General features: G+C 39.4%; 3 protein-coding genes across 4 annotated transcripts; 1 reads left to right on the top strand and 2 right to left on the bottom strand.

Moving 5' to 3' along the window:
- Positions 1-4,965: 4,965 nt before the first annotated feature.
- On the bottom strand, positions 4,966-7,953 carry LOC104792357 (bifunctional dihydrofolate reductase-thymidylate synthase 1). Of its 2 annotated transcripts, none has more exons than XM_010518497.3 (10): positions 7,639-7,953; positions 7,037-7,525; positions 6,565-6,946; positions 6,437-6,481; positions 6,262-6,327; positions 6,089-6,150; positions 5,927-6,001; positions 5,676-5,841; positions 5,368-5,598; positions 4,966-5,275 (listed from the first exon to the last, which is right to left on the bottom strand). In XM_010518497.3, exons 2-10 carry the CDS (start codon positions 7,462-7,464, stop codon positions 5,165-5,167), a joined length of 1,566 nt encoding a protein of 521 aa, XP_010516799.1. In that variant the 5' UTR covers positions 7,465-7,525; positions 7,639-7,953; the 3' UTR covers positions 4,966-5,164. The 2 variants fall into 2 exon arrangements, with proteins under 2 accessions (XP_010516799.1, XP_010516792.1); XM_010518490.3 differs by having other exon boundaries at positions 7,037-7,548; positions 7,639-7,914.
- A 2,164-nt stretch (positions 7,954-10,117) lies between these two features.
- LOC104792347 (phosphatidylinositol/phosphatidylcholine transfer protein SFH7) lies at positions 10,118-13,823 on the top strand. Its single transcript, XM_010518480.3, has 13 exons — positions 10,118-10,301; positions 10,500-10,534; positions 10,626-10,869; positions 11,295-11,394; positions 11,510-11,776; positions 11,883-11,960; positions 12,030-12,181; positions 12,304-12,403; positions 12,496-12,585; positions 12,711-12,825; positions 12,930-13,297; positions 13,367-13,441; positions 13,547-13,823. The coding sequence occupies exons 2-13, from the start codon at positions 10,516-10,518 to the stop codon at positions 13,559-13,561; spliced, it is 1,623 nt and encodes a 540-aa protein (XP_010516782.1). The 5' UTR covers positions 10,118-10,301; positions 10,500-10,515; the 3' UTR covers positions 13,562-13,823.
- Positions 13,824-17,898: 4,075 nt separating this feature from the next.
- Positions 17,899-18,738, bottom strand: LOC104708756 (uncharacterized). The gene has a single exon (XM_010425381.1). It carries the CDS (start codon positions 18,736-18,738, stop codon positions 17,899-17,901), a length of 840 nt encoding a protein of 279 aa, XP_010423683.1.
- Positions 18,739-19,805: the final 1,067 nt, after the last annotated feature.

Here is a 19,805-nt window from a genome sequence, read left to right as displayed (position 1 = left end):
ATAGCCGAGTCACCACTCGTGACTTAGGAAACGCCAACCAATCGGGTGTCGCATGTCGAACTTACGATGTATTACGACCTATAGTGGGATATTCACCAGCTCTATTCCAAAGACACCAAACTTGTTGTTGCAAGTGACGCAACGACCTCGGTCGATCCCAAGAAGAAGCTCGTACGTTTAAAGAAGAGAAGAAATAGCGTGAAGAAATTTGACGATACGAGTTAAGCAAATACAAGGGAAGACAAGACGTAAATAAATTCCAACAACAAAGTACAATGCCATAACGGCCCAGCATCCGCTACATCACGGGGATAAGTTAAAAAAAAAATCGCTCGTCAAGGGGCGACAAGACCATCCACAGGCGAATTAACACCGACCTCTGGGACGTTGGGTTTGATTGATGGAGCGGCAGTTGAATCGTTTGGCGCGAGAGGAGTATGATCAACCGCCGTGCGACCTAGTGTAGCAGGAACGGTATCTTCTTCCTCGGCTTCCTCACTGGACGCACGCTCCGACCTATTACCTGCGCTTCCTTCAGACTCCGAACCTGACTCATCAGCGACACCTGGGGAAGGAACCCATTAGAGGGGATCAGGGAAAGGCTCGGAAAAAACGGAGGAAATGTCGAAATCCACGGGATTGAGATACAGGATGTCAATCTTGAGGATTTCCTCCTTTAGCCCAGCCACCACAGCATCAAACCTCTCCTGTACTCCATCAGCCAGAAGAGAGATCTGGCCAACGACAACCAAAGCCTCGAGCATGTGCAAATTCCCCAAGGCATGGTTGTAATCGAGCAACTTTGGGCGAGATGCTTCAACAGCCTCCGTTGGAGCCTTGTGACGATCCAAAATCTTCTGGGCACGGTCGGCAACCCTACGATAAGCAGCCATCTTTTGATACCGACTGAACCCACGACGACGAGCCCTAAGCCTCGTCATCTCGGAGTCCAGAGCGATTCGAAGTTGGGCACAAGACGCTTCTGCCGTGTTGAGCTTCGACAATAGGGCAGCCTTTGCAGAGTTCGCCACATCTCGCTGACGCTCCTACTCGGAAATCTTCCCGCTCAGCGTCTGGTTTGAGCGAACTGCTTCTTCGAGCTGAGCTTCAAGCTTCTTGACTTGCTCGACTGAGGGACCTGAAGGCGTAGAAGCAGCGGACTCCAGGTCGTACACACGCCTCTCATAGCCAGAAGCGAGGCGGTTGATGCGAACTATGAGCTGCAACGACCACAAATCAGAAATGGGAACTTAAATATAAAAAAACAAAAAACAATTGACGAACTACGAACCCCGAAGGCGGTATTCGCCAGATCGATGATCTTATCGCCCTCCTTCATCCTCTCGATTGGCATAAGACGACCAGACCAAAATGGATCTTGCGAAACAGCTCTATACATGCTTCCGAGTCGTTCGGAAAAGCTCGGGTTGCCGAAGTATGAGAGAAATCCCACCGATTTTCCACGGTCTTCTGTCGCTTTGACGGGTCTGATCGATTCTGAGATCGATCTGCCCTCTTCTGCGAAGGATTCGAGGAATGCTCCTTTTGACTGCTAGAGTCACCCGTAGGCCGTTTCCCTTGGGAGTCAGCTCCAGCGGGGAGAACCAAGAGGTTTGGTGGGAGAGGAGACGGTCGCGATGCCGGCCTTTTTCCAGCGAGAATCTCAGCCGAACGAGAATTGCTAGAAGCCGGAGGGGATCTTCGAGACGAGTCGACCCCGGAAGGGCAAGTTTCGGATTGGACCTCAGGGCGAGAAGGTGGAGAGAGCGCAAGTTGACCAGTAGCTTGACAGTAGCGAGCCGACACATTGGGAACATCCAAATGAAGCCTCCCCATCGTCCTAGCTGCACAGAGAGTTCGAGTTTTAAAAAAAAAAAAAACTCGCCCTCCTAACAGGTCGTCAACAAATGCCTTATATAAACCAAAGAAAAGTTTGACTATTACCTGTCGATCGAGAACCCTTTTGTTTTCTTGGATGAACTCCTTTCCTCTGTCCAGAGCCTGGCCAAGTATACGGACCCACTGCTCGTATCACGTCGATATCAGCTCGAAACGCAGGAGGATAAGGAAGAAGGCACCGCAGTATGACAACTGCAAAGAAGCAAACGGGTAAGTAACGAACAATATATGAAGGACGTGAACAAGTTACAAAGAAAGATGAACTACCAGGTGAAAGGTTCCACCCAGAAAGTAAAGGGATCGCAGGATCCTCGATGACCCCCGGAACCACTTTTAAGAAAAAATAAGACCCTTCCCAATTGTGGGTCTTCCCTTTTGCCCCTTCGACGAGTAGAGGGGGTCGCGAACTGACATCGTAAACTCCGAGTTTCTTATTTCTGTAAGACGCTGTAAGACGGGTAAGTGCTTCGAAGTGATCAACCAAAAGTCGAATCCCTGCTCTCATCGCCAAAATCGAGATACCAACCGCGTTCCGGAACGTAGCCGGACAAACTGAGAAATTGCCATTTTGCGTTTAGCAAAATACGACATCAAAAAACAGGGAAGGGGAAAAGTAGCCCCACATTGGGAGAAAAATTTCTCCGAGAGACAAACGAACCTTTCGGGAACATCCCAAGAACGCTGATCGCGCTCGGGGATAATAATGACGGGATCGGCCGGGAATTCGCCGATCTGAACCGACACGAGAGCCGATTCACGTTTAGAGGAAGACCAGGGAAAGAAAGAAAGGGCATGCTCCCTGGTTCCTGAAGGGTCGGCTACCGACGGGGGAGATCTGTGCCTGATGATGCGATCAGCCGGAACGATCATGTCGTCGAAGTCCTCGTTGATAAGAGAAGGGATCTGGAATGGAAGGGCTGACGAACTCGGAACCGCCACATCGGAGAAGACGCGACACTGGAGTTCAGCCAAATTGGTGTCGTCAGAACTAGACGACGATCCCGAAGAAATTTCACTACTCGTCGGAGACCTCGCCACACGACGGTCCGATCTAGTTGAACCGCTGGAATGAGGCGAAGTGTTCTGACGAGGTGGCTCGCCGCCAAAGAATCAGACGAAGTGGACCGGGGGGCCATAGTCTCAAGAAAAACAAATATATAAACGAGCTAGAAGACGGGGGAAGAGATTACCTGGGACGACGAGCTGAGGAAACAATCGGTGGAGAGAAATGAAGCCAAGATGAAGAAGGGACGAGTATTTATAGGGTTGAAAGGAAGATTCCCGAAGAAGTCATCATTACAACTCGAGGATCGAAGGGACGTTACAACTTTTGGATGTCACGCGCATCAAGATAAACGCGTGACGATGTGACCGCGTTTTCCGGGAAGCGGGAAAGCTCACGCGTGACGATGTGACCGCGTTTTTCGGGAAGCGGGAAACCTCATGCGCGACTCTCCAGTTTCCCAATATTTGTCCGCGTACCCTTCAAGTGCCATCGTTTGCCGACCTCGGATCCAGCTCGTCGTCAAAAACAAAGGTTCGATGCTTGCTCGGCCGCCGGGGAATCACTAGAGGATACAGAGTTCTCCGCATAACTAGGAACTAAAGATGGGGGGAATACTGTTAGGGGTGGATTTCATCCCAACAATAGGACCAACCCAGAAAAGACCCAAAATAATTAATAGGCCGAGCAGGGTATTTTGGTCTTTTCGAATGACAAACCGACACAATAATCTATAAATAGTGAATGTACGTCGTATGGCGAGGGGACACGAAAAACGGGGAGGAAATTCGTACAAGAGAACAGGTTCTCGTAGTATCGACTTGACGAGCTCGCAGTTCGTCAATTGTTTCCTTTTCGTCATTTTGTAGCTCGTCTCTACCAATTGTAGCCCAACTTTTTCATATATATAAGAGAACTTCGACCCTCTAAATACCGAACTAAAACACTCTAATTGGACCGATACGCACATCAACACTATCCATTGATCTGCATAACACAAACACACAGACATACTCATCGGGTCACAAACAGTAAAACAATTAATAGAAGTATAGAACCAATACAAAAGCAAAAACCCATCAAGCTAACATCGTATGAGCTAAACTAACAAAAGAAAAAAATTGAAACCTTACCCGAAGACGGTCAGAAAGAATACAAGGAGAGTGATCAGTTTGAACTTGGGAGCTTCAGAGATAAGCTTGTCGTAAGTTGCTTGATCGAAAATAACAATGGATGTTGTTAATGTTAATCTTTTCCTTTTGGTTTCCCTTGCTCCATTTCTGTTGAATTCCAAGGAACTAATGACAAACGTAAAACAAAAAAAAACCCACGAGACTTTGGCTAGAAACAAAGTCCAAGAAGTGTTGTGATGGTGTAAAGGACCTTCTTTTTCTGCTTGCCGCCACCTGATTTGGTTGGTTTAGAGGATGGTGGTGGAACTTTATCCTTCTTTGGTGCCTAGAATCAGCCAGAGAAACCCATTTTTAGATTCATCATTTCATACGAAAACAGAGAGAGAGAGAGAGAGAGAGAGAACACACCACCATTGAAGAAACTGAACAGCAGAGGAGCGGTGCTAAAGTGGAAGAAGGGAAGCTGTATTAATGAAAAAACACCTAATGACCTAAGAGATAATTTTGCATATAAAACTGTCTATTGGTTCGTTAGTCGTTACCTACGTTGCACTGTACTATGATAGTACATATAACACATGCATATAGAGAAATTCATTTAGTTCGTATAGTGAATGCCAAGTAATTAATACGGAAACAGTCACATGTTTAATCAAAGGATATATGTGTCTACTATCTAGGACATACTCAATCCAACCATAAGCCTTATAGATTGTAGTAGTATTATCACCGTATCATCACCTGGTAGATTCCTTATCCTTGAAAAGGACACAAAAAACACTTAAAACCAAGTCTCATAAATTCCATATCCAACCAAGTCTCATTCGATAGTTCGAATAGGAAACTCAAATCAAGAAAAAATAGTATGGTTCTGAAGTATAAACTCCTAAATCACCTTAGAACCCTGTGGAACTAAAGGATTCCAACACATTTTAGTGTTAAGTTATATCACCCACAAAAGGTATTTGAGTCGAGACATAAAGGTATTTGAGTCGAGACATTGAGGGTCATTCAGCTGATACAATCTTAAATTTTACATCCACAGACCCAGAGTACAGAAAAAACAGAGAAGCTTTCTGTAAATTAGTAGTCTCCTCTTTTGGTTGTATCCCACAGTAAGAGATAAGAACTAAACCGCCATTTTCATCTCTATCTTCTTGTGAGGATCATATCCTACGAGGTCAAAGTCAGCAGCGACAAAAGAATCAATTTGTTTCTTCTCTGGGTTTATCTTCAAAACCTGCAGTAATAAAGGCCATGGCAGAATATAAAAACACAGTAAGGATAGATGAAAAATACATTCCTATGTAATGATCGTTGCTAGCTACTTACTGGAAAAGGTTTTGGTGGATTCTGAAGTTGCTCTTGCAGAGGCCTCACATGAGTTCTGTACACATGAGCATCCCCTATAACATGGATAAAATCACCAGGAACAAGATTGCACACGTGAGCGAGCATGCAAGTAAGAAGAGAGTAGGACGCAATGTTAAACGGCACACCAAGGCCCATGTCTGCTGAACGCTGATACATTTGACAGGAGAGTTCCCCATCTGCCACATAGAACTGCAAAGAAAAGAGTAATAAAAAAAATCAAACTCATTGTAACGAAACAAAGGTATCACACAATAAGGTAGAATTACCTGTGCAAACATATGGCATGGAGGGAGTGCCATCATCTTGAGATCAGAAGGATTCCAAGCTGACATTATGATACGACGATCATCAGGATTGTTCTTGATTTTGTCAATTACATCTGAGAGTTGATCAAATCCTTGACCGGTATAATCAGCATGCATATCTGTGTACCTGTAAAACAAGAGAAAGATGTTTCACCAAAACAAATCCAACTGAACAGAAGAAAAGCCAAAATATGCATAAAAATGTTACTGACTTAGCACCAAAGTGTCTCCACTGAAATCCGTATACAGGTCCAAGGTCGCCTTCCTCTCTCTCTTTCAGACCGATACTGAAATTACGGTAGATAAATAAGCGAGAAGGCCATCAACATCAGATTTTCATTTACCGCAAGGATAATGACGGTTAAAACCCTTACCCATCAAGATACTCTCTTGACGCATTCCCATCCCATATATGGATACCTTTCTCCTGAAGGACCTGCCCATGTATAAAGCCTATCAGAGAACTACCTAATTCATTTGCATAGTTTTAGAGCACAGCAGAGACAGACAGACTTAATCATGGAGATATAATTTCTTTTTTTTTTACCTTTGCATTGGTTGAACCGCTTATAAACCATAAAAGTTCCTCAACAACACCTCTCCAGAAAACTCTCTACACAAAAGATGCAAAGAGAGCGTGACTTTGAGTATAAGATAGTGTAGATATGCAACTGCCACCAAATTAATACCACCAAATACAACAGAAGACAAAGTGAGCATACCTTTGTTGTCAGAAGTGGAAAACTTCTGCGTAAATTGAATTTCATCTGTGTTCCAAGAAAATGTGAGATCATGTAACCTTACTAACCAACCAGAAAGTTTAAACACAAAGAAAGGTTTTTCACATCACCTGGCAACCAAATTTTGATAATGTACCAGTCCCGGTCCTATCATTCTTTACATTGCCATTAGAGATGATATCTTCAACCATATTCAAATACAAGAACTCTTCATGCTGATCAAAAACAATCTTAGGAAGAAATGAAAACTTCTTCCCATCAAACTGAAGAGACTGTGAGCCATTTCTTTCATCAGAGGATTCATCAGCAGAACTTTTCACACGGACAAAACTCGTGAAGCAAAACCTCAGACCATTTTCAGTAACTGGAAACGACGAATACCAAGGCTGATAAACAGAAGCATCAATCCCAGGTATAAACGTATCACAGTCAATACTAGTATCAATCTCAGTTAAATGGATAGCATCACAACTAGGCATGTTCAATGCTTCCCTACACAAATACAACCAGTTAGTTGCAAACAACTAGGACTGAGAGAATCCAGCAAAAAGGGGAATGAGACAGAGACATCAACACAATTACCTCAATATGTCACCACCTCCTATAACAAACACCCTCTCAATAGACAAACAATACGGAGGTAAAGCTAACAAATCAAGCGCAGAATTTACACTACTGCAAGTGACAACATTCTCAGTATTGGCTATATCAAACCCACCAGAGCGAGTCAGAACAACGTTAAGACGACCCGCAAGCGGCCTATGCTTAATAGGAATAGACTCCCAAGTCTTTCTACCCATCACAACAGCATTCTTCTTAGAGGAATCAGATGTGGTAAGAGTAATGTCCTTGAAGAACTTGAGATCCGTAGGTAAATTCCATGGCAATTTCCCATCTTTACCAATACCCATTTCTTTAGTCGCACCAACCACAACTTGGTAAGTCCTTTGAGGCTCTGTAGTAGCAGCCATAACGGTGGTGTCGTTGCCACTGAGAGCCGTTGTTTCCATGGTCAAAATCGAAACCTTTGCAATAGATGACGATGAATTGCGAAAGAGATTACAAAGCCGTCTTTGGGAATAAGACAGCAGAGACTGAGAGAATCAGATTCATACCAAACAATTCAGGAATCGAAATTTTCAACAACGTAAGCAAAAAAATAAAAAAGGGTATGGAGTACTGACCGATTTAAAGGCGAAAGGAAGAATCTTTGAGGGATTGAGCAAATACCCAGAAGAGATTTATCGAAATCGAAGAAGAAAAGACGAAATCAGGATAAAGTTGGTAAAGCTTTACCCTTTTTTTGTTTTTGGGGTTTTGGTTGAAAAGGACAGAAGAAGAGAGAGAGAGGATAAGCGGGAGAGAATAGAGGGAAACGCCGATTCTTAAAACGCTCCAAGTAGGACGTGTCTCTGTATCGTTTAACTATAAAAACCCAGAGGCTTGAGTAAGGTGTGTATATTGAAGGGTTAAACAATTAAATATTTGTATATGTATATACTGAGATATTTCATAATTATTATTTGTTATAAGTTAATATGTATATATATATATTTATTTAAAATAAAATTAAGAACCAAAAGTTGACCAATCGTTTATTAATATTTCTACACTAAATATGGAGTTTGATCCTAGTAAACACAACTTTTTGCAAATTAATGATGCAAAGTTTATTGGACAGTTCAAAGTGTCGCATGCAGAATTGTTTTTTGTGGTCTGTTGTGTGTGGGGGAGAGCATATTCATTATGGGACGTCGTCGTACATACATAATCGTATGTGTTGTAGGTGAGCTGAATGTCGTGCATACAGAACTGTCTGTTATAGATGAGAGTTATGCATAGTGAAATCATTGTTTGTGAGAGTTTTTCATCATAATCGCATATGTAGCAGGTAGTTTGAATGTCATCAAAATAGGATTAGGTCAAATAATTTGTAATGATGATATAATATATGACAAACAAAACAAAAAAAAAAAGAAATCCAATAAAAATGAACCATACATAGTAAAATTTTGAGGAAAAATAAAATCGGTTAAAAGTAATTTCTAAACCTGATCTTAAACAACCTAAATATTTATCTTATATACTTTGAGTTAACACTCTTTTTAAAAAACAATTAAGAGCTTTTGGGTTTGCACATTTTCTATATTAGGGACTAAAATATTTTATATGGTTTCTTCTCAAATGTCTGAGATTCTTAATTAGTTGAGATATTGGCCCTGATTGGTAACCACGTTTAAAAGAGGCGGTTAAAACTTTTATAATGGTTGTAAAGAAGGTGGTTAAAAAGAAAGCAGTTTAAGTTAACGGATGGAAAAGATGTCGAGTAAAAGAAAGCGGTTGAGTATTTAGCTTGATTGATAACATTACAACGGTTGAATAGTATAAGTTATAATAAAGTATAAAAATTTGAAATTAATTTAATTAAAAATGAAAAAAATTAAATGAAAAGATAAATTATTATTGTCTAATTCATAATTTAAAATATTAATATATTTAAATGATATTAACTATATGATCAAATTTGATATTAACGAAATTATCAATGTATATTTTTAAAAACTTCATTATATGATATTAGTAATCTCCATTAAAAAAAACAGCATGTTACTATTCAAATCATAATCTTGATTTACTAAATTTTCTTTATTTTTGGCTTACTAACTTTTTCATTAAAAAACATTGAGAAGAATAGCAACACATATTAAATCAAGATTATAATCTGAACAGTGAATAAAAAAAATAAAAACTGTGCAACCTTTTGCCTAAAAAAAAAAAAAGAACTGTGCAACCTCTTTGTAATGCCAAACATTGGTTTTTGTTAGTGGTTAGGATTAGTGTTTTTAACCACCAAAAATAGGTTTTAACCATCATCCTCAACCGCTTTTCCCAACTTTGATATTCAACCATCTTCTAGGAAAGACGACTCCGATTGGTAACAACATTTAAACAAGGCAGTTAAAAAATTTTCAGCGATTGTAGAGAATGCGGTTAAAAAGAAGGTGGTTAAAAAAGCGGTTAAATTAAAATGAGCGGTTAAATAATAGTTTTGATTGGTAACAAGCGGTTGAATAGTAAACAAGTTATTATAGAAAATAACATAAAAATAAATTAAAATATCAAAACATTTCAAAAAAAATATTTTTATTTCATAAATTCCTTTAGAAAATAATAAATATGAATATTATTTTTAAACATTTATATAATTTTTCAAAAATTACAACCGCCTCTGTTTGCAATCGAATCGCCTTGTTTTGGGGGCAGCCAACCGCCCGTTCTCCCCCTTCCAACTACTCTCTTCAACCATCTACTACAATCGCTTCTTCCAATATTCAAGGCGGCTCGTTTGCAAACGAGACGGTTAAAGGTTACCAATCAAACCTGTTGATTGATGGTCATTGGAGCAGCTCGTTCCGAATACCCTAATTTTTAGATGGATCTAGTCAGATCTTGGATCTCAGATATGTTGCAATCGCACAATGAAGTTCATCATATTAATCGTCTTAATATAGCATTTAATTTGGTTGTAAAGTAAGTTTAATTATGTATAAGTGTAAGTGGTGGGTTGCACTTAGTCCAAATTGGCGTCATACATTTTATTAATTATAGCATTTAATGTACAGATATGCTTCGATTTTCATAATATTTAATATTATATCGCACACATGTCCATTTCCAAACATTAAGAAATAACCCAATTGTAAAAACGAAATAATCTTTTGGACCTTATCAATAGCTTGTTAGAAAGAACATAACAAGTAATTTTCTACATTTCTTGATTAGTTTCAGATGATCCTCACCATTACCATTTCCCACCTTCCCCCCTCAAGCACACATCCCCAATAAGGTAAAAACAAGCAAAAAAATCTGTTTTTCTAAATCTTAATTAATTCTTATTTTAGATTCTCTTTTTCTTGATCTGTCACCATCTACCCTTCTCCGGGATCAATATGATGAACTTCATTGTGCGATTGGGTGTTTCATTACACAATTGTATGAATAATCTGGCCAATACTTATTTGGAACAATCTTAATCGTCTTGTAGGTGTTTCATCAAAACCATGGCTGACACCAAAGAAGGTTAGAAGTCAAACAATGCATTTGCCTTGTCAATAATACTTTTTTTTTGTCCTGTCTAAATGTTAATGGAAAATAATCATGTGCGGTTTAGATTTGGAGATTTCAGAGGATGGGAGGAAGATAGTGAAGATGGGCTCGCTTAAAAAGAAGGCGATAAGTGCATCAAACAGATTCAAGAACTCGTTCAAGAAGAAGACTCGGAGGAGCAGCAGCAGAATTGTGTCCGTTGACAACATCAACGCTGAGGATCGCCAGTGTCTTGACGCGTTCCGTGAAGTTCTTGCCTACGACGACCTTTTACCCTCCAAACATGACGATCTTCATATGATGCTCAGGTTATTCATTTTTTCCTTGGTTATTCCAATTAGGCCAAATAATGCGATGCGTTATGAATAATATAGTTGACGCATGAAGTCAACTAATATATGGTTTTCAAGTCAATAGTTTAACGACAAAAACTAACACATTAATATTGTTCGACATTTTGAATAATGAATCTAAGATTGTTAGCCAAATGCAAGATCACCCAAATACACCAACCAAAATGACATTTTGGTTGTCAAAAAAAAAAAATGACATTTTAATTAGGTTAAGTTTAATATCACATTTTAATTAGGATTTTTTTTATTACTCAGTCTACCCTTCTGTCTTTCATTGCCAATAAATTTTGTAATTAGATGTTATTTTTTTTTTTTTTTTGGTGATTATTGGCACAATTATTTTACGGATCATTTGATGTTTGTTTGATCTACATATATAGATACTTAAGGGCGAGAAAATTTGACATTGAGAAAGCAAAGCAAATGTGGAGTGACATGCTTCAATGGAGGAAGGATTTCGGAGCCGATACGATCATTGAGGCAAATCTTTTTTTTTTCCCCAAAATCTTGGAATATCCCATACCGAGTAAATATTATAAATACTATATTCAATTGACAATTTTTCTGTTTGGTTTGTTTTTCTCTAAAAATGAAGGATTTTGAGTTTGAAGAGATCGATGAAGTACTCAAGCATTATCCTCAAGGCTATCATGGAGTGGACAAAGAAGGCAGGCCAGTTTACATTGAGAGATTAGGCCAAATCGACGCAATCAAGCTATTGCAAGTGACTACGATGGACCGGTACGAGAGATACCATGTGAAAGAGTTTGAGAAGATGTTCAAGATCAAGTTCCCTTCTTGCTCAGCCGCAGCCAATAAGCACATTGATCAAAGCACGACCATTTTTGATGTGCAAGGCGTGGTTAGTTACATTTTTTTGTACCTTTGTTTCTTCTTTCGAAAAAAGCGTAAATGTGAAAAGTGGTTTAAATATTTAAAAGCATGTTGCATTTTTTTCTAAATATTAGGGACTTAAGAACTTCAACAAATCCGCGAGAGAACTTCTTCAACGCCTTCTCAAGATCGATAACGACAATTATCCTGAGGTAGCTATTCACAAATGAACATCCATTTTGAAGTGTTAACAAAAGTTCTAAATAAGTTTTTCTTGGTAGACTCTTCACAGAATGTTTATTATCAATGCGGGTCCTGGATTCCGGCTCTTGTGGGGGCCAGTTAAATCCTTTCTTGATCCAAAGACGACATCAAAGATTCATGTTCTTGGGAACAAATACCAGAGCAAATTACTTGAAGCCATTGACGCTAGGTAAGATTACTAGTCTTTAACTCATTTAATTATATATCGATTTTTTTCTTCTGTATTAGGTAGCATGACCTACAATACTTATTGCTCAAAAGTCCTTGTTGTAATCTCCTTTGATGTGTTAGCGAGTTGCCACATTTCTTTGGCGGCCGTTGCACTTGTGAAGGTAAAGGAGGCTGTATGCGATCTGATAAAGGCCCGTGGAATGATCCTGAGCTTCTAAAGGTTAACCTTTGAGGTTAATTAACATTTTATTTTCTATATTAAACTTGTTTTGAGTTTCTTACTAAACACTAGGTTGTTCTTATGGGAAGTAGATGAATAAGACCCCCGAAGCAAGGTTCTCGACTATTTCAGAGGAAGATAAGCTTGTAGTAGAAGGGACAACAATATCAATGGTCTTTGAAGTAAGCTAAGAACTTTGTCAACAATACTAAAAGCCTTAGCGTTCTTTTCTTTCTACTTATAATTCTCATAAAATTATAAGACTCTTTTCTTTGATCTAAGACTCTTCTATACATCAAATTCGTAGCCTCTAGAGAGAAACAAGATGAAAACCATCGAAGAGAATGTGTCTGAGAAACACATTGACAAGTTCATGGCAGTGTCTTTGCCTCCAAAACCTCATTTAAGGACCCTAAAAAGAGGTATATTTTAATATATATATCTACTCACATTAATGCTCAAGTCTGAAGATTTATTTCTTGCTCTAAAAATCCAATCCGTTTACTCCTCATACACTGTTACGTAGGCAAGGGGCCACAAAACAAAGATGATAGCTTTCTTGTGGGAGGGGTTATAGCTTTTGTGATGGGAATTGTTGCAATGCTCCGGCTATCTAAAGACGTTCCAAAGAAGCTCACAGACGCTGCATTATTCGGAAACTCTGTCTACCACGAGCAATCACAAATGTCTAAACCGAACGAAGATCAAACTCCAGCACCACCAGTCTCAAACTCCGAGTACCTAATTATGGTGAAACGAATGGCCGAGCTTGAAGAAAAGTACAAGTCCCTTGACTCAAAATCAGTCGATGATATTTTAGAAAAAGAGGATAAACTTCAGGCCGCAGTTAACCGAGTTCAAGTGCTTGAGCATGAGTTATCTGAAACCAAAAAGGTAAGACATATAACCTCAACCTAATTACTCGAATGTGTAGTAACGATTACGTTATGTTTTCCGGCTTAGGCTTTGGATGAAACGATCGCTAACCAGAAGGGGATTCTTTCATATATTGAGAAGAAAAAGAAGAAGAAGAGACTGGTGAGACGAATCAATTATAAAACTTTTGTTAATACTTTATGCTTAATTAATTTCCAACATTCTTTGTCTATGTCCCTAAGCATTTTCTTATTATTATTTTTCCAGTTTTGCATGTTCTAAATCAGCGAACAATGGTTATGATCGCCCACCACAATATCAGATGAGAAGCAAGAGAGTTTTTATATGTGTCTCTCACACAAATGAGATATATAAATGTATCATTTTAGTGGAAATAATTAAACTCTCCCATCGGTACTGTTTTGTATATAACTTTTTTTTCTTTTTGTTTTTACTTAAACAAGTAGTGGATATTGCCACAAGAGGTTTGTTTTGGGTGTTCCCATGCAACTTGGAGTGCTTATATTGGTGTTCTTTTGCAATTTTTTCTTTTATGTTAATTCTATACGTGAATTATAATCTCGTTCAGAGTAATGGATAATGTAAGGATGATGAGTTGGTGATTATCTATTGATTAATGTCCTTAACGAAATAGTTTATATCCAACTGAATTTTTCATGAAATCATTTTTCTTTTCTAGTACTAAAAGATATATACAGTAAAACCTCTATAAATTAATACTCTATAAATTAATAAATACTATAAATTAATAAATTTTGCTAGTCCTAAGTCGGGACAGTGTAAAAAATAACAAAATTCGATAAGATAATAAGATAATAATTTTTTGAAATCTCCATGTAAAATATGGTCCCAATAATATCATAAATTAATAATCATGTAAATTTAGATATATATATATATATATGCTGATATAGTAAAATATGTTTCTCTTAAACCTCATATCTATAAAACAGTTGTTATGTTGTATTTTCAAACTATAATGATATTCTATAACATTTCATAAAACAGCTAAAACTTTTTAAAGTTTTCAATTTCTAAATATGCATAATTTACATTTGATAGTTTGATAGATTATTAAAATACGATAATTGATATTCTTATTCATAAATTTGAATATTTATGTCATGTGTATAAGTGAATTTGTCTATAATATTAAAAATTCATTGCCAATAATATTTTTTAATTATTTCAAATTCAATTCCAATACCATAAAATTTACAAAATCCAAAATTATAATCTTATTTTACAAAAATTGTCTCAATTCATAATTTTTTTAAAAAATTAAACAATTAAAAATATACCTATAAATTAATAATTATTAATTTACACTATAAAATAATAATTATTAATTTATAGATAAATTAATATTACTATAAATTAATAAAATGTCTTGGTCCCAACATTATTAATTTATAGAGGTTTTACTGTATATAGAAACTTTGTGACTTGTGATTGACTGAGAGCTCGGATGAGAATTTTTTCGTGAGACAAATTAAGAAGAGGTTCTTTATAAGAGAGGGTATTGAACTTTTTTTTTGTCAACAAAAGATCAGCTCAAACGAGCCAATTGGTGGGAAAATCGTTTACAAACAAAACTTGGTGCGGAGATGTACGCGCTTGGCGTGCCAAAGAATCCGCCCTTACATTAGCATTTTTAGATATTAAAGATAAAGAGAAAGAAGAAAATTCCTCCCGATCAGTCTTGATGTCGTCAAGGTACGCTGAGAACGGTGGCCAGTCGGAAGGGGAAGACACCATCTTCACCAAGTCTGAGCAGTCGGTATAGAAAGCCACCTCTCTGAAGTCATGGCCGATCATGCAGCGCATCGCCCAAAGGAACGCTTCAACTTCAGTATGTAATTGAGATAGACTTTGCCGGAAATTCTTGGCTCCCAAAAACGGCAATACTGTCTGGGCCGAGGTACAACACCATCCAGCACCTGCATACAAATCCCCTGCTTTCCAAGATCCATCGGTGAAGCAGCGGTATCCCGAAAAGACCGAAGGGAGGGAACCAGTAGCCACCCTAGCTGGTATCCCCGAAACTACTGGAATAGTGGTCAGTGGAGCGTCCTCTACCTGAGCCTGCTGCCACGCTGCAGCTTCTCCCTCTGCTACCTTAACAATATCCTCCGGCCGATCGACAATATTGTCAAAAACACGTGCATTCCTTGCTTTCCAAATAAACCACATAAGCCAAGGGAAAACCGCAACATGAGCCCCAGGATTCTGGTTCCCTAAAAAGTGATCTACATTCGCATAAACGGATTCCGTCGGGAAGGAAATAGGTCCCACCGGTACATGTGCTAGGGCCCAAACCTGGCGAGCCGGAGGACACACAAAAATGGCGTGATTAATGGTCTCCATGTCCGCACCACATCGTACACACCGTAAATCACAAGCAATACCCCGTCGTCCCAAATTTGCCGAAACCGAAATACAACCAGATAAAACCTGCCACATAAAATGTTGAATCTTGGGTGGGCAACGGGCCCTCCACACACTAGCGAGTAGAGGGGTAATTTCCGGGCCTGAACCAGTGGCTGCAAAAGTCCGAACCACATCATGATGTGCAGTGTGATAGCCTGATTTGACTGTATACTTCCCAGTTTTTGTGAAATGCCAACCGAAAGGATCATCCTTTTGGTTACCACCCAACAGTATAGCCCTTATCAATGCAACATCAAATGGATCAAAATGCTCATTAAGCATATCCATCCGCCAAGTATTAGTTTGTCGATCAATTAATTAATTCATTTAAAGAGAAGGGTCCTTTAACGGACCCTTATTGAAAGCTGGCCTCGGGAATTGAGCTGGTACCCAAGGGTCAGACCATATAGAGATGGTGTCCCCAGAGCCAACCCGTTTAATAAGCCCTTTATTTACCAGAGAGCGAGCAGAACATATACTCCTCCATCCATAGGAGTTAGAGTATGACCTAATCGGATCCAAAGGATTCGTATTCCGATAATACCTACTTTTTAAAACCCTGGCAAACAGCGACTCTGGAGCGTCTATCAGACGCCATAACTGCTTGGCCAGTAATGTCGAATTAAAGTCATCCACATTCCTGAAACCCAGACCACCCAACTGTTTGCTTACACATAATTTCTCCCAGGCAAGCCAATGCATGCCCTCTGACTGACCATTAGTACTCCACCAAAAGTTTGCCACCGCACTGGTAAGCTTGGATGTAATTGTTTTTGGTAAACGAAAACACGACATCACAAACGTTGGAACGGCAGTGGCAACAGATTTTATCATCACTTCCCTTCCGCCTTTGGACAGTAAATTTGCCGTCCAACCATTCGTCTGACTCTGAATCCGTTCCCGAACAAAAGAGAAAACCTTTGTCTTTGCCCCACCCAAACTTTCGGGTAAACCTAGATATGACCCCATACCACCCAACGTCGTGATCCCAAGAACACCCCGAAGCTCGGTTTTTGTCTGATCATCAATCTTGTGCCCAAATTGGACAGAAGATTTTGAAAAATTAATTTGTTGACCCGAAACCGACTCATACTGTTTCAGAATATCTAAAACAACCCGACATTGTCCTCTGTCTGCCTTACAGAAGAAAAGACTATCATCGGCAAACAACAAATGCGTAATGGGCGGGCATTTGTTCGCCACTTTTATCCCTGTAATAAGTTTATCCCTCTCTGCTTTCCGTATATTAGCAATTAAAACTTCTGTGCATAAGATAAACAAATAAGGGGAGAGAGGATCCCCTTGGCGCAACCCCCTCTCTGGAACTATCAAACCATTCGGCTGGCCATTAATAAGAACCCGTTACTCTACCGAAGTGATACAAAACATGATCCATGAAACCCATGACTCTGCAAAACCCATCTTCTGGAGCAAAGCTGCCACAAAATCCCACTCAACCCTATCGTATGCCTTACTCATGTCTGTTTTGATGGCCAAAAATTTCCCTTTACAAGACGGGTTTGTGCGCAAGCCATGAAACATCTCTTGAGCAATAAGGATATTATTGGAGATCAGCCGACCTGGGACGAAAGCCGATTGAGCCTCAGATATAAGACCAGGTAAAACCCCCTTTAGTCGCTGGCATAAAACCTTAGAAATGATATTACAGCCAACATTACACAGACTAATCGGACGTAATTCTGCCATTCTAGTCGGCTTGGCCACCTTCGGGATAAGACAAATATGAGTTCGATTTAGACCCTTCTCAAAAACTCCCTCCACCAGAAATCTATTAACCAAATCTACAAGATCCATCTTAACTATACCCCATGCTTTTTGAAAAAATAGAGCTGTCATTCCGTCTGAGCCAGGTGCTTTATCCGGATGCATCATAAATAAGGCAGACTTGACCTCAGCCTCCGTTGCGGGTCTTGTCAGCCGCTCATTATCCTCAGCTGTAATCACCGTCTGGACCTCCCTTAGGACCTCCTCAAAATTAGTCGGGTTTGTTGAAGTAAAAAAATCCTCAAAATATGATACCGCCGTATTACAAATATCCACATCCTCAGTTGACCAGGTGTCATCCTTATTAAACAATCCAGTAATCCGATTACGAGCCCGTCTCTGCTTGTTAAGGCATGAAAATACTTAGAATTTTTATCCCCCAATCACATCCATTTACTCCGACTTTTTTGATACCAGTAAATCTCTTCATCCCCATACGCCTGACGTAACCGACTCTGTAGATCCGAAATTGTAGCAGGAGGAATTGAATCATCTGCTAGAGCCACCTCCAACTGCCACTTTAAATTTTCAATGGTTTCCCTACCGTATGGGACTTGTGATTTACGCCACTGAGAAATCGCCTTTCGGCAATTCACTATTTTATGGATGAAAGTATTCGAAACCTGATCCAAATCCCCGTCCCACCCTGATGCGATCGCATCCATCAGCCCCGCCTTACCAATCCAGCGGCGGTCAAACATAAAACTCCTGTTCCCCCGCGGCCTTTTAGCCCCAATATTAACCACTAGAGGCTTATGATCAGAGGCTATCATTGGTAAGTACTCCGTCACCGTGTCTGGGAACAGATCATGCCAATCGTCATTCCCTAGAGCCCTGTCCAGCCGACAACGAATAGGTTTTTTATCCCGCCAACCCCTCCAAGACAAGCAATCACCAATATAAGGAAAATCCAAAAAACCACAATCCCTAATCATCCCATTAAAAGCGAGAAACGAGGAAGGATGACGTAACTTCCCCCCTCTTTTTTCATGATTTCCTGTCAGCTCATTAAAATCCCCAACTAAAAACCAAGGGGTGGACCGATTAGAGCTTATTCTTAAAATACGTTCCCACACCAGATCCCGATTTTTGGGGACAGGATCTCCATAAACGAAAGTTAAATGAATTATCCGCTCTTTGAAAACCGCTTCAATGTCGATTAACCTGTTAGACTCAAATAAAACCAAAACCTGAAAATCATCCTGATTATAAAACAGAGCCATATCACCACTACAACCAATAGGATCTATTGTTCTTAAATTCTTATACCCAAAATGACCAACAAACTTTTCTAGAATAGGTGATGGTTGATTAGTTTCCATGAGGAACAAAAAATCCGATCGATGTTTAGACCATAAATCCCGAAGATTACCAGTTGTGGCCTTATTACCTAGGCCTTGACAATTCCAACTCACAATATTTATAAAATAAAAAAGAAAATATAGGAGTTAATAACTCCAAATACATCTCCTCCTGCCCTAGAGGAAATATAAAATTGAAACATCACACCAACCGTTTCCGCAAGGCCCATGATTACAAGGCCTCCTAAATAAATTTTGATATAACCGTAAAAACCATAAAGCGCAGGTATTATATAACCAAAGGGAAAAAACCAAAAAACAGGCCTCACAAAAACCCGGAGACGGCCAAGGCCCAAAAAGGCTACATATTCCAACCCCGAAAAAAACATCCGACAATCTAAGCTGCAAGCTAAAGAAAGTTGGAACATGCGAAAATTATAAGTAACCATTAATCGCAATGGAAAACTCAGCAGGCCTAATAGAGGCCCGAAACTGAATCCCAACACACAGTCTGTAACCCAACACTGAAAACCTTTATGAACCCAATTTTGTAACATCCGTACATCAACACCCTTTAGTAACGAGTAGAGAAGGAGTAGGCCCAATAGAAGCCCAACACCCGACTCCCATCTCAAAAATGTAACCCAATACCTGAAGTAACAATAATTCTATAAAAGATAAAATATGAAGAGAACAAAGACAATACACCAACAAAAGGACCAACAAGGACATTTTATTATTTGTAGAACACGGATACATTGGGTACAACCCAAAAACGCACAAATCAAAATCACAATGAAAACCAGAAACAAAGGACAACTACAACCATACGGAACACCCGTTGGTAACTTATTTCGGAAGAACAACTGAGCAAAAACCAAACAAAACAAAACCAAATAACCAAAGTCATCGTCCCCTTGCTGCCCTATACTGACTAAACACATTAATTAGATGCTGAGTTTGGAGGTTTTCCTCCTTGGTGAGAACCG

The sequence above is a fragment of the Camelina sativa genome, chromosome 1 (genome assembly GCF_030686135.1).
Source record: "Camelina sativa cultivar CO46 ecotype springtype chromosome 1, ASM3068613v1".
NCBI classification, from domain to species: Eukaryota; Viridiplantae; Streptophyta; class Magnoliopsida; order Brassicales; family Brassicaceae; genus Camelina; species Camelina sativa.
This window is presented reverse-complemented; position numbering and strand designations above follow the sequence as displayed.

Coding starts and splice junctions, on each gene's coding strand:
- LOC104792357 (XM_010518497.3), bottom strand. CDS start 7,464: ATGGAAACAACGGCTCTCAGTGGCAACGACACCACCGTTATGGCTGCT. Junction 6,328..6,436: donor TTCCACTTCTGACAACAAAG/GTATGCTCACTT, acceptor TCTTTTGTGTAG/AGAGTTTTCTGGAGAGGTGT. Junction 6,002..6,088: donor TCAAGAGAGTATCTTGATGG/GTAAGGGTTTTA, acceptor CCGTAATTTCAG/TATCGGTCTGAAAGAGAGAG.
- LOC104792347 (XM_010518480.3), top strand. Junction 12,404..12,495: donor ATGATCCTGAGCTTCTAAAG/GTTAACCTTTGA, acceptor TATGGGAAGTAG/ATGAATAAGACCCCCGAAGC. Junction 13,298..13,366: donor AGTTATCTGAAACCAAAAAG/GTAAGACATATA, acceptor TTTCCGGCTTAG/GCTTTGGATGAAACGATCGC.
- LOC104708756 (XM_010425381.1), bottom strand. CDS start 18,738: ATGGCTCTGTTTTATAATCAGGATGATTTTCAGGTTTTGGTTTTATTT.